The sequence below is a fragment of the Patagioenas fasciata genome, chromosome 1, assembly GCF_037038585.1.
Source record: "Patagioenas fasciata isolate bPatFas1 chromosome 1, bPatFas1.hap1, whole genome shotgun sequence".
In the NCBI taxonomy this organism is placed as follows: domain Eukaryota; kingdom Metazoa; phylum Chordata; class Aves; order Columbiformes; family Columbidae; genus Patagioenas; species Patagioenas fasciata.
This window is the reverse complement of record NC_092520.1, coordinates 192,989,480-193,003,737: the sequence shown is the minus strand read 5'-3', so window position 1 is coordinate 193,003,737 and position 14,258 is coordinate 192,989,480. Positions and strand designations below refer to the sequence as shown.

The following is a 14,258-nucleotide window of genomic DNA, read 5'->3' as shown; positions in this document are numbered from 1 at the left end:
ACTGCTGTACAGGTAGGAAATCTCTGCAAGTTCTCTCTTTCTTCAAGTGATCTTATTCCCTTCAAGCTGTGCTTTTCTTAGAGTTCCTCTTGTTTAATTTGAGTCAGTAACAATATCAGCTTAGAAACAAAATTGGGGTAGTCTCCTCAGCAGGGAAGTATAAACAACTAACCACTCTATCAGATAGGAAAGAAAAAAGGGCCCAAGACATGGAATATGTGTGTGCATATGTGTACATATTTTATACATACATAAAAAATATTTGTATATAAAAATATAATAATTTCTTTTATAATTCCTCACTTTCAGGATATTCTTATTACTTTTTGGAAACTTTATTCTTGACTACTGTCAGGGTCAAAACAAGTGATGGATGAGTTTAGATTTTGAGGGTGTCTCTGATACACCAACGATGGGCACAACCTCCTTGTGTTGTGGTCTGTTTGTGTGTGTTCAGTATGGTTTGTAATGCTGGACCTATCCTATTTGAATTACAAAATGTGTGCTGTTCTGACTTTTTGGCTATGGACCAGTCTCCAAAGAACCATGTACTTCTTTAAGGCCCCAAAAACTGTGTGCAAAATGTCTTGGTGGAAATGGTGGGTGTTAAGTTCCCTGCATGTAGTTGAACATGCAGGTTTCAATATAGTTTTTTGGTGGAGGGAGGGGACAGGTGTGCTTTTGTACTTTGTGCGATGTAATTTTGAGTCCATATTAGGAGGCCTTTTTTTTTCTAGGTTGAGGCTGTGATAGTTGCTATTGTGAACAATCCCCAAATTATAGGTAATGAACTTAGATCTGTGTTTTTTTTTTTTCCTCAAGGCTGCAAGGCTGGGATTTTAAAAAGGGTCAAGTAAGATTATCACATTGGCAACCAGGTTGTACTTCAGAGGATTCCAGACTCTGACACTGTTAGACAGAACGAAAGAAAACACTAGGTTGCTCCTTTTAGCTCAGATCACTTTGATCATGTAACTCATTGATGTAATCAGTATTTTTGTTTTATTCCCTTCCACTCCACCCCCACCAGTGCATCCTTCATTTCTAATGTAGCTGTCCTGTTCATGGATTTAAAGTATCTAGGTTTTCACAACTTCCCCAAACTCTGCAGGAGCTGTTGCAGAGTTTGTGGCAATGTAGTCCTACTTTGTACATACACCATTGTGCTCTCACTTGTGTTGCATGGATTTCTATCTCTCTGCTCACTGTGATGCTCTTGATGAAATAATCCATGGATTGATGTAGTGATAAAACATTGCGCTGAAGTCAGAATCAAGTAGAATCTGGTAATCATGGAAGAGACATTGCCATATGGTGTTCAGGAACTGTGTGGAGGAGGGTGCCTTTTTTTCCACAGCAACCCTACTATTTTTAAAATTAAGTACATTTTTAATAGAAAGGAAGGCATGAAAATCACTCCCATGGGCCTCAGAGCTTAATTCGTGCATAATTACCAATCTTTTGATTGGAAATATTTTTCTTTTTTTTTTTTTTTTTTTCAACTTTTCTACACTACAACTGGACTTAGCATCTCACTATGGTAATATAGGAAACATTTAACTTTTGGAAATGGCTTGACCTGGCTAATGTTTTCTTCTTGTAACTTTAGAGTTTAAAAACTCAAGCTAAAATTTCTTCAACTGCTAAGCCATATTGTTTTGAGCAATGAAGAAAAATCATCTAAACACATAAAAGAGGGAAATCTTTAATTTCTCTTCTTCCAAGTCTGCAATATATGGATTTAAAATGATGCTTTATAATCCCATATGAACTGGTAATGCTGCAGAAGGAATCCCTAGCTATGGTGAATCATAAGGATTCCTTTAATGCACTCTGATATGAAGTATCCAAATAATTAGCATGGAGCGTACAGATTACAGGAAAGATGGGCTTTCTGGGGTGATAGCTAAAGTGCGGGCAGCATACCCCAGAACATGAGAAAACACTAAAACACTGGGCATATGTTGTCTGTCTGTCTGAGCCCTGTTTACATATCTTCACATTGTCCACAGCTGTGGAGAGAGCTGTGAACAATACAAAATTTGCTTCACCTCCTCATGATATTTTTCAGTTACTTGTATCTTGTGACATTAAGCTGTCAGCATAGGTAGCAAATGGATAATACTACTGGTCATCCAGTGATGTAAGCTGAACTGGCCTTGCAGCATCACAACGTGAATGCAAGTATCAGCATTGTCCATTAAGCAGAGCACTCATCTTGCATCCTGCTTAGAACATCCACTTCTTCCATAGTGATGGTTTCTGTAACCAGCAAAATATCTGTGGACAACTGTGTGTCCCCACTGGTGAGTCTCTGAAGTTGTCTGCTGTGCTCTCTATAGTACTAATCAGTAAATGAATGTAAAGGAAACCCAGTTTGGACTGAGGAATACTTTATAAGCTACTAGGTAGATTTATTACTACAGAATAATATTAAAAAGTTGACTTTGTTAGTTCAGACCAAAAGTAATGCACATCTTTGTATATTTTTCTCAAACTCATCAAAAGAGATTACAGTTCCAGCCATTGACATGACAAGCTCTAATGAGAGATGTAGGGCTAAAAAAGCTTTGAAATATCAGAGTTCACACTGTGCTCAGTAGAGATTGACACAAGTCTAATATATTGATACACATAATTAAGTGTGGGTATCCCTAACAAGTCAAAAAGGAATTTTAATAGTTTAAGAATTCCCTGAAGCTATCTGACCATCCTTGGCTTCCCGTTTGATCTAATGATTAGAGAACATAAGAAACTGTGAACGAAGAGCTAAGAGCCATTCCCAAGCTCAAGCCCCAGCTCCCCTCCCCCCTTGTGATTTGATCTCAGTATGAATATTACTCATTTGATCTGCTACTTCTTCAGTTTATCATTCTATCCATAGACCTCAGCTGGGTTTAAAATATTTAGAAAGAGCTGCCTACAGATGGTGGATAATTTAATGTACAACTGCTTAATGTAACTGGTTTTCAGAGAGGCAAACCCCAGGATTTAAAATGATGTGGAAATACCAGAATAGAGCTCCCTTACTGAGAAAATGCCATTGTTAAACATTTATCAATAGACTCTCTTGCACAGAACATTGGTGACAGTTCAAGCTGTCCTTAGATAGATTCTCATCCTCCTGGAGTTACATAGCAATGCACAGTGTGACAAGATGTGCTTCAGCTGTAAAAATGTTCGTAATGCTTAAATATCCTTTTAATGCTTTTGCCCTAAAGTGCATCACACAGCACAAAGACCCGTGTTTTCTGGAGTCATGAATTTGTTTTTTTAGATGCTGCATCTGTTATGGGATTTGAGATTGTGGTATCACGTTATTTTTTCTCTTCTATAGTATCCCTTGTGTGTAATTAAAAGTAATGACTTGTAATGAGTCCCTGACCTACTTCAACCCACTGGAAGGAAGCTACTTCTCAAACTTGAGCATTTTACATTATACACATTCTTCCTTTGTCGCATCCTGTTCTACCAGAGCAGCACAGCAGATCACACTGAAATACGTTTGCTGTAGCATGTATGGTTAGAGTCTATGAAAGATATTTTCTGGCTGATGGGGATAGAATGCAATGCAATGGAGATTTAATATTTTTTCATCCCATTATCTGATACTATATGACTATGTTTATTAACTATAAGAAATAACTTTGTCTAGGGTAATTAATTTTATTCAGAATACTGCAGTTGCTAGTCCATTTGATCACCAGAGATATCCTCAGAAATAGGTGTGATAGAGAACTACTGTGTTTGTAGTTGAGGAAAAAAAGAGAAAATCAGTAATGAAAGAGAAGATTTGCATGTTTGATATTATCCTCATATTTCCACTAGGCTAGCAATTGCATCTGTCTCTGTGGTTTTTCACATACCAGGCCAACCTATGATGGTTGCAGAAATAATTTTATTGGCAGCAAACTGTACTGCATTGACTCTCAGCTGTGTCCTTTTCTCAGGAAAAGATCAGTACAGCTCACTGGAGATATATTCTACTCAGGAATATGTCTTCAGAAGGTAACTGATGGCAGCAGAAGTAGAGCCAGTGAAAGAGTAATAGGAAGTGAAAAGAAAGAGTAAAATAATTTACCCATCCCAGCTCAGAAACATTTAGGTGTGATGGATCACTTCTGTCTCTGTGTTTGGTGAAAAAAGTCGCACTAGCTATGCTTCTTTCTATCACAAAGACCATATCTTTGCACAAAAACCATATAAACCTATAAGAAACTTTCAAAATATTTGAAAATGCCTTATCATTATCTCCTCATCATTAGGTGTATGAATTGCAAGCACCCTTGGCAGTAACTGCCACGATTATATACACTGCAAATAGAATGACTTGAAATAATTCAAATGGATTTAAAAAATTTCCTGCCTTCCAAGTGAAATCAGCTAATGGCAGCTTTCAGATGATACTTTTGTTCTTTCCTTTTCTGAAGCTTTTAAATTCTATTAAGCTTTTCTGAAATAAATGCATTTTAAATTGTATTAATCTAAGTGAAAAGCATACCTGTTTTTTCTTGCTTTTGCTCTAACTGATGTGAACTTTTTTTTCTCTGGGGGAGTGGGGTTGAAATCTACGGTAATTCCTGAACAAGATGCATTGCTAGACACATGATAAATATTGTGGTTGAGTGCCCTTAATATACAGAGAAAGCATTGGGTGTATACCTCTAAATAAATATAGTTTAGAATTACACGTGTTTATAAATATAGGTGAATACATACATACATCTACTTGGAAAATATATTGTCAGAGATCACTCCTGCTCATGGTAAAATCTGTGGAAAGAGGCTGAATCAGAAAATTTCGTATGCTGAAACTTTTCCACGACATTAGCTCCAGGAGCGGTGGTTTGTAGCTGGTGGAGTTGACAAAGTGTCACCCTGCTCAGATGCTCTGAGCATTGAATGGAGCATCTCTCATCCTCAATGGCATTACTGAGTCTTAATATGTTATATCTTCCCAGGATTATTTAATGTTGGTTTATGAATGAAATGAGGTCACTAATGGTGGCGTGGGTGACCAATTCTGTTTTTGTCATAGATGGAAGAATTAAGACATTCCAAAAGGAAGTTGGTCATTGCCTACGCACAGATGTCTTAATAGTCATGTGTAGCCAAAATGAGTAGGATTTTGAGATTCAGCAGAAGACCTGTAGCTGCTTACAGTATCGTTCTACCTAATGTGTGTATAACAGTTGAATTAATCTCCCAGGCTCCCTTTACAGCCAGTGGAGAGAAATGGGCAGTTTCATTGTGCATTTCATCTCCTCCTATAGTTAGTAACAAAAAAGAACATTTTAAAATCTTGTTTGGTATAGTGTAAGATGTTATTAAACCTCATCAAACTCTTTTGAATCTTGAATGTCTACCCTGAATGACATTAGCATTAGTGTATTGCAGACTAACATGTTTTTCAGAAGTGAAAGCAGGCTAAGATGATGCTCTGTCAGTTTACAAATGTGACTAATAGCTAAAATATAGTGACCTCAGCTCTCACCCAGCAACCGTTCAATATCTAGGCCCTAAGGATTCATTTCACCACTGTGATTTTTTTGTACTCACAAAGAACTCATTTACTGTACAGAAAGGGGAATAAAAATCTTGAAAAGACAGGGCCATTAATGATTAATGATAGATATTTAAAATTCAAAAATATCAGCAAGTTTAAAACGTGTTTCTACAGTCAAATTTTATATCAATCACTTTTACTCCTTTGCAAGCTGTATTAGTTGGTGGTAAAATGCCAGTTGATATTGAGCAATCACTAACCTAAAATTTCTTGACTTCAGTTTGTCAGCTACAGTTATTACTATTTTCAAGGTACTATTGCTAATGTTCCCCCCAAAAAATGACTGCTCAGTGGTGAGAGAAAGTAAAACGGAAATAAAATGCTAGTTGATATGTTAAAGTTAGTAGTGATAGGACTGAGTGGGTAGTGAAACTGAAGATGTGAGTGATTCAAGCCCATTATGCTGTGTGACTGTACAGCACAGTTACTGCTGTAACTAATAATCAGTAATGTTCAAAATTACTGGTGATTCCTTTCTCAGGTCTTTTTTCTTAGGAGTTTAGCTCATTTCACTGTCTGCTACTCTGCTCTCTAATCATGCTTTCAGCTGAAAGGCTGTATAAAGGAAGATGGCATTTGAAATGGCCAGCTAATACTTTACAATGACAAGTGCAGCATGCAAACAGGTTTGAAAGCTCAATAAAAAAGGTTCCAGTGAACTTCTCTCCAAAAACTTGGGCAGCTTGTCATTGAAAAGAAGGCATACTAAGCGCTGCCTGCTGTGGTGAAGATGCTTTACTGGAATGGCAAACATGGGTCATGTAATTTACTCTTCTGTCCTCAGTACGACGACTCTGTTTTTGAGTTTGGATCTCAACACTGGACCCATGACACATATTCAGGGTAATGCTTCCCTGTGATTAGTCCTGGATTTGGGAGTGGTGGGTGACCTTTTTTTCAGCACACAGAGGACTGACTGGAGTTTATTGCTTGTCTGAAATAAGTGAAAAGTTATGTTAGCTGCCTTTGGCACTTCTGAACTTGTCTGCACCCTGTCCATCAGGGATTAGAAATCTGTTTTGTAGTGATGCTTGGTGGATGTTACATAGAGATGTTGTTCCTCCTTTGAAGTGCTGCCACAGTCACACTTCGTGGACAGTTAGTTGTGAAAGTGACTGCTCCACCTTCTCTAATCTTCTGGGAGGTGGAGCTCTTCAGAGAATATTTTAAATCAGCTTGACATTGTATAGAAAAAGATCCAGAAAAAACAGAGACTATTCTTGACTGCTGATTTTTGCTTGAATGTATCTTGAAGGCTTATCCTGTCTACTCAGTCCTCAGCAATTGTTTTATTTGTCTATTTTTTTTTCCTTTAAATAATGAAGAATCATTTTCTAATGACAGTGACTGGATAACAGAATGACTTAGATTAATGACTTAGGTGCCACCATTGACTTAGATATCTAACCTTTAAATACAATGTAAATGTTACACATATTGTATTTAATTTTGAAAATTTAGATTGAGAAATCTAGAATAAGAAATATAAAGCTCCTTTACAGGTCTCTTTCAAAATGCAAATTTTTGTCTCAAGGGGCTAGTGGAACTTAAAGTATAAATGCAGTCTCTATTTAGGGAGTTTTAAAAACACATATTACTAAATTGATAGAGCATAACAGCTACCTTGCTTAGACAGCATTATGCTCTATCTTGTAAAATGTACTTGGGGACATGTAAAATGGTTTATTAAACCTACAGTCCATGACTAGAGTTGTTACATTTTAATGTATATATATTTCATTCATGGATAATTGAACCACTAAATCCTAACAATTTGTCCTCATGTCAAACAATTTCTCTGAATGTTGTTCCAAGTCTTTTCAGTAACTGTGTAACTGTTGGAACATACCCCAGATCCTCAAATTTTAAAGTTATTTTTCAGTGTCCTCTGTATACAAATGTACATTTATAAGCAGGCAAGGAGGGAAGTTCTCTTTACTTTGACGTAAAATGCTTTCACAGAGAGAAATCATGAGGTGTTTCTGGGTGGGAGGTCTGCAGTTTTGGGGAGAAAATTCTTGAATGTAAAGTGTTGTCTATCATCATTAGGGATGTATACAAATAGTAATAAGGAAAATGACTACGTATTCTGTTACTTGAACCATTTTTCTCAAAACTTAGGATGGCTTGCTATTTAGAGAGTGTCTCCCTACTTTTACATGGCATATTGTTCTTTCATGGTAGTGAAATTTGGCAGAAGTTGAAGAACAGCAATGATTTAAGCCTACTAGGTGTGCCCAGTGATTTCAGGATATTGATTTGGACTGTATTTACTTTCTGTTTTCTTCCACTCTAGGGAAGAACCTGAACTACAAAGAGCTGGAAAGTAGCATTTCTTCTTTGCATTTTCCAAGGCCCTAAATAAGTGATATTCATAGTACATAAAATATCTCTATTGATCTGAAACCTCTCGTTGCTGTGTTGTACCAAGAACTCTCCTACAAACACATATCTAGTATTTGTTATTCACTTCACACCTGAAAAGAAAGAGGAACTGAGAAAGTTAATGGATATGACTCTGGTCTAGACTTCAAGATTTTCAATGACAAAATATCCAACTAAAAGATCTCGTACTGGTGTTGATTTTATGAACATTGTTGATGAAATAACTTTCAGCAAAACAGCAATGCCACAGAACTTGTGAAATGGCACGATGAGGAAGAAAATGAGTAAAATCAGAGGTTGTCTTTATTTTTTTCTGTCTGGAAAAAGATTACTGGCTTAGATAGTAATAGAGCAAATTTAGCAGGAGAGTGATATGCACTCTAAATGTGCATAATTGTATTATTACAGGCCAAAATCTCTTGTCTGTGAAGAGATAAAGATGTTTCAAACATTTTCTGAAAGAAAGGGAATTTATAAAAGGCAAATTTCGTAAGGACAATTTTTCCTTTATTATTACTTGATGGATCTTTTTACTTGATGGATAGGAATACTCATTTCCATGAGATATAACCTTTAGCTTACTTTTTTTTTTTTTCCTGTAATCAACTCTTTTTTTTTTTTTTTTTATTTTATTTTCTGTTTTCTCTGGTTGTTATTATTACAGTTCAGGTTATTTGTTCTGAGGAATTTACCTTAGTACAAAATTTCGTAAAGAAGAATATCACCAAGATATGCAAGAGTTTATTTTGTTTGCTTCTGACAAAGGGATGAATTTGTCATCCCTTAAGTTATAAACTGTTTTTTTCAGGCAGTAAGAGTCTACGCTGTCTTTACAGGTATGGTTAATGAGCAGACTCTTTGAATCCTTTATAGTTGCCTCAAATACCTGTTTTAGTTTGTGCTGGTGAGAAAGCACTCTGCAGCACCTAAGGGTTGCACTGAAACCTTTTACTATGCCATCTAATGTAACAATGAGCATTTATAAGATCAGCTCTTATCTGGGACTGATAAATTCATCTCTCAACAGGTCAGTTTAGGAACTCTGTTCAGATTTCTTTCTTGAAGGTTATGTTGTGTTTTGTAAGATGTGAATTAAGCAGTTGTTATTAATATAGATTGCAAATGCAATGTGATATTTGGAGTGTCTTTCATTTCAAGCTAGTGACTCTTTGATCAGTTTTACAATTTTAAATGAGAAAATCATCCCCCTTTTAAGTCACCATAAATGTTAATTAAACTTTATTACACCAAAATATGCCTCAGAATATTTGAATATTGTTTACAGAGAGCTTCTTCTGGACATTGACAAGACAATGGAGGTTTAAGGCAAGAGTTAAAAGAAAATCACCCTAGATTCCCCGCCGCCCCCCCCCCGCCCCACTGAAAACAGTAATTTCTTTTAAAAATATATTTCAATTATTTAGTGAGGTGTGGTGATTATTTTTTTTTCCCCACAAAGAATACTGTTGTGGTTTCTCCTGCTCTGTATGTATACTATATGCAGATAACATTTTTTTTGGGTGTTTTTTCATCAGGTAACTTTTGCTATTAACTACATAGCCTCCTATTCTCAAATAATGCACAATACCATATTCAAACTAGAAAATGAAAAATCTATGACAGAGGTTGAAAAATAGGAATAAATGGGAAAGCACATATGCATGTATACCAATAAACAATGAAATGGACATAATCTACATTTACTTGTCAAATTTGAGTGTAGCATTCTTAAGAATCACAGTCATCAAAACTGACCTTTTCATCTTCTGTAGTAATAGTAAGAATGCCTCTTTTTTTTTTTTTTTTTCCTTTTCTTTCTTCACCTGTTCCTATCAGAACCAGGATCAAAAAAGAAGTTGTTACACTTAAATGCCAAGAATCATGACATCTGGAGAAAAGCAGAGTGCATTATTTCTTGGTGAGAGTGTTATACAATAAGACTTGACTGATATTTTGTGAAATCTGAAATGTTTTTTGATCAGCTGATTTAATTAAAACAAGATATTCCGTTCTGCACAATACTTGGGCATATTCTATTTTAAGCCTTTCAAACATACAAGCATATAGTGTGAAAAGGTATTATATTGGCTTTAATGACTTGTCATTTGATTTGCAGATACCTCAAATCAGCTATGCATCTACGGCTCCAGAACTGAGTGATAACACCAGGTATGACTTCTTCTCTCGAGTTGTCCCACCAGACTCCTACCAAGCACAGGCCATGGTTGACATCGTGACAGCCCTTGGGTGGAACTACGTCTCAACGCTGGCTTCTGAAGGCAATTATGGAGAAAGTGGAGTGGAGGCATTCACTCAAATCTCCAGAGAAATTGGTGAGTGTATGTTTGTCAGGTGTTGTATTTATAGCTGCTGGGTTGCAGAGCATCACTGAGCTCTGCCTTGGTCTATGCAGTGTGATCAGAACACTTGCAGTCATGTTCCCTGGACTCTAATGTAGACCGTTATGGATGATTTTGCTGCTTGTGCATCTGCCAAGGTGAGAGTTCTGGCAGTAATTTAAGAAGAGGTCCTGAGAGAGGCAAAAAATGTGTGTCTCTTGCCCCTTTTGGAACAGGGGAGCTACTTGATGAGTTTGCGGCAAAAAGTAACCACCAGCTGAATTACAGCCAGATTTAAGGAGATGCGATTGATTTAGCTTAGGAAAATCATAATCCAATGAGACCTTGTTTTCCATGTTCCAGCACTGATAGATCTCCGAGTTTTAATTTTGATGAATTTGAAAAAGAACAAAAAAAATCTGGGAAGTACAAACACATGCCCTTGTTATTTTTAATTCAGGATTAAATGTGCTGTATAAATACAGATATTATTATGGCAAGTATATTTAGGTCCATCCCTTTTTTTAATTGTTAGTTTTATTTATTTGCTCATTTCCCACACTTATATAGTTATTTCTGGCCTGAAAAAATGGCTATTTCTCAGTTGCGGTAGGTTTTGGACAACAAGGAATAAAATTATGAGTAGCAGGTGGTTTGAAAGAGGGCAGAATTGGTCTTTCACTAAATACAGTGTTAAATGACACAAAATAATATACTTTCAAAAACAATTAAAAAAATGCCAACAGCTTTCCTCAGAAAGCCTCAATTAATCTACTGGATTTGACTTTCAGGCCCTGTACATATGAACTGTGATTCTTTCAAGATAGCTTGAGTGAGAAAATATGATAATATCTTCCATTTTCAATAACCACATGTAAATATAGAGACCATCTCAATCACATAGGAAGAAGGTGCATGTGTGTCTCAGGTACTTATGCTTGAACCATAAAGGTTACTGATTACTGCAATAATTTGGCAGTAAGACAAAAATGCACGGATTCCTGCCATTAGGCAACTAGTGTGTATAATATGCTTGATTGGTTAACTAATAAATTCTGTTTCTAGCTTCTAATCAATGTTGTCAGATCCTAGATATCTTCATGGGAGAGCCAAGGCTGACTACAGTGCAATGGTTTGATCTGGAGTTAGGAAAGGCATAGATAATTTTTCCACAGTTTGTATCTAAAAGAGACAGTTTATCTATTGTGTCAAATCCAGCAGAGAATACATTGGCTGCCCCAGACATTCACTGACTGAAAATCACTTTTTCTTGAAACCATCTGCAGCCCAGCTAGTTCTGCTGAGTTCTGAAAGTAAACAAATAAATAAAGTGCTCAGGACTTTATCATTTCCCATTTCTAGAAATATGAGTTCTTCAGATGGGTCCAAGAACAACAACTGTGATTTCATTCTAATCACAAATGCTTGAGTTTGTGTCACTTGGATCTTGATCGATCCCAGAATAAAAAAAGACAGTTGTCATCTGATAAATATTAATAGGATTAATTAAATAAATATTATTAATACAATTGTGAATCCAAAGCAATTAAAATCACGAATGGGTGTCCTAAATTTTACAAGATATTTGTAATACCCAGAAGAATAAATAGTGGTGATTTGTGGCTTTTTTTTCTTTTTTTTCCCCCCTTATGACTTCTGTTATCTATTGGAGTATTTGATTTTGATAAACTCTGTGATCATAGAAATTTGACAACTCTTATGGAAACCAGGGACTTGAATGATTGTGAAGAAAGAATGAAGAGAAGAGGCAGGCCAGACAAATATTTTTTAATCCCTCGAAAAATGTTGAAATAAATAATTGGGTGAATCATATGTAACCACAGAGATATGATCAGTAGCCAGTGTAGAATAGTCAGGAACAAATAGTATCAAAGCCATCTAATACTTTTCTTTGACAGGATAACAGCTTTAGAGATGGAGAAGAAGCACTTGATATCTCTTGATATTTAGTAGTGTTATGTGAACTCTTGCACAGAGTATTCTCCTGAGCAAATTTGGGAATGGTGATCTAGGTGAAAATATCATAGGCTGGATGAAAACCTATTTAGAAAACTTTGCTCAGGGAGTAATTAGCAATGTTTTCTGTTTGAAAGGAAGAATGTCTTGTGTGGTATTTGGCAGGTGGTTATGCTGGATCAGGTACTAGCCAAAATTTTCATGTTTGGTGAAGATAGACTTGGAATGAAGGATATGCTTGTGAAATCTGGAGGTGACTTCAAGCTGGAAAGGACTAGGAGTGTATTAGAAGGGTTTTTAGAGTCCAAAACTGAAGATATGATCTGAAAAAATAGTATGCAATTTAAGAGACAAGTGCAAGGCATTGTGCTTCTGATAAAGGATCCATACAATGAGAAATACAGGAAGACTGGTCAAAAATGTTGTTTCAAAAAAAGATTTGAGCATGACAGTAAATTATAACTTGCCTATATTCCACATGTTTTACTGGAACATGCAGACAGGTGTACCATCTGTAAAATAATTTGAGTAATCCTCCAATTTGCCTGACAGTTTTGAAACCCCAATTTGGCTCAGTACAGGTTTTGACCCTCACTTCACAAAAGGGAAGAGACTTCACAAGCAAGAACAAAAACAATCACAAATCTTGAAAAGGTGCTCTGTAAGGATAGACTGAGCAAGGTGGTTAGTCAACCTGAAGAAGAACTCACTAGGAAGGAAATGTGATGGAAAATGTTTTCAAACAGACAAATAGCTTTTACAGAAAAGTGGAGGACCACTTGTTCATCCAAACAGAGTGTATGTGAACAGATGGAATTAATCTCTAGCATGATTCTGTTTAGATGTGGAGAAACTCCTTTGTAATGGTTAAGACATGAAAGCATTAGACCAGCTTGCCTGGGGACACTTTGGAGTCTCCTTCGTCAAGGATCTGGGAGCACACATTAGAAAAACACAGGGATTGTGTAAGGGTACTTAGTTCTTCCTTGGGGCTGGGATGTGCATTGAATGATTTCTTAATGTCCCCTCCAGTCTGATTCTATTATCTGTCTACTGTCCTCAGGCTTTTCACCTAAACCACAGAGCTGGAAATGCTTTTAAAATGGAAAGTTTGAATAGCATCTAATTATGAGATCTGAGACTGTAGAGTCTAGGCAGGTCTATAAAAATCATTACATAGTATAAGACTGCACAGAAAAGAGCAAAACTTACCAGCTCTATGTTAATAAGCTGTGTGTTAAGAGAACCTAATCAGGACATTGCTCCCCTTATGCTGCTGGCATACAAATACACAGGACAGCTCAACTCCTTTCTGAGTATTTTGCATCCTGTTTAAGATAAGTAACCAATGACTGGAAGCAAAATGAAATGTGAAGATAAGCATAATGGAAAGCAATAAATTTGAGGAAAGTATGTAAAAGAAATTGATATATTGATTTCTGAAAAAATTCGGTGCCTGACAGGGCATGTGGGATAGCAGTTTTGAAAATATAAGGAGGAAAGATTTTGTGTTTTGTTGTTGTTGTTTTTGTTTGTTTGTTTGTTTTGTTTTGTTTTGTTTTTGTTCAAAGTTTCTCCAGTTACTTAAGTATTAAGGAGCAGGTTCTAAATATTTTAAAAGTTGAGATTAATTTTATGTACTTACTTGTCGTGAACTTGATTTCTTACCTCTTATTTCCAGTTTGATTTGCTCCATCCAACTTCTATTTCTTGATCAGTAACAGAAATAGAAAGGAAGGAACAGGCTTTCAAATAAAATGTGAAATACTGAAAAGGTCGAAGTGGTGCCACCCTGACATGTCACAGAATATTTGCTCTCATGCTCTCATTTTAATGACAAAGATCCTGTCTGGGACAAAGTATAGCTGGAAATTAAATATTTTGCATGACAGTCATTGTAAGGAGAATATGAAATGGTGCTTATTCCAACACATTCTTCCATACATTATTGTTTGGGGACAATGATTAAATTTACAGTATTTTCTACTCCC

At 36.1% G+C, this 14,258-nt stretch overlaps 1 protein-coding gene across 6 annotated transcripts in view; it reads left to right on the top strand.

The window, feature by feature from the left end:
• GRM8 (glutamate metabotropic receptor 8) overlaps nucleotides 1–14,258 on the top strand; it is a 337,236-nt gene that overhangs the window by 57,627 nt on the left and 265,351 nt on the right. For all 6 annotated transcript variants that reach the window (XM_065857875.2, XM_071803378.1, XM_071803380.1 and 3 more), the window contains one exon: nucleotides 10,068–10,284. In XM_065857875.2, the coding sequence (XP_065713947.1) occupies nucleotides 10,068–10,284 (217 nt within the window). The remainder of the gene's footprint in view (nucleotides 1–10,067; nucleotides 10,285–14,258) is intronic.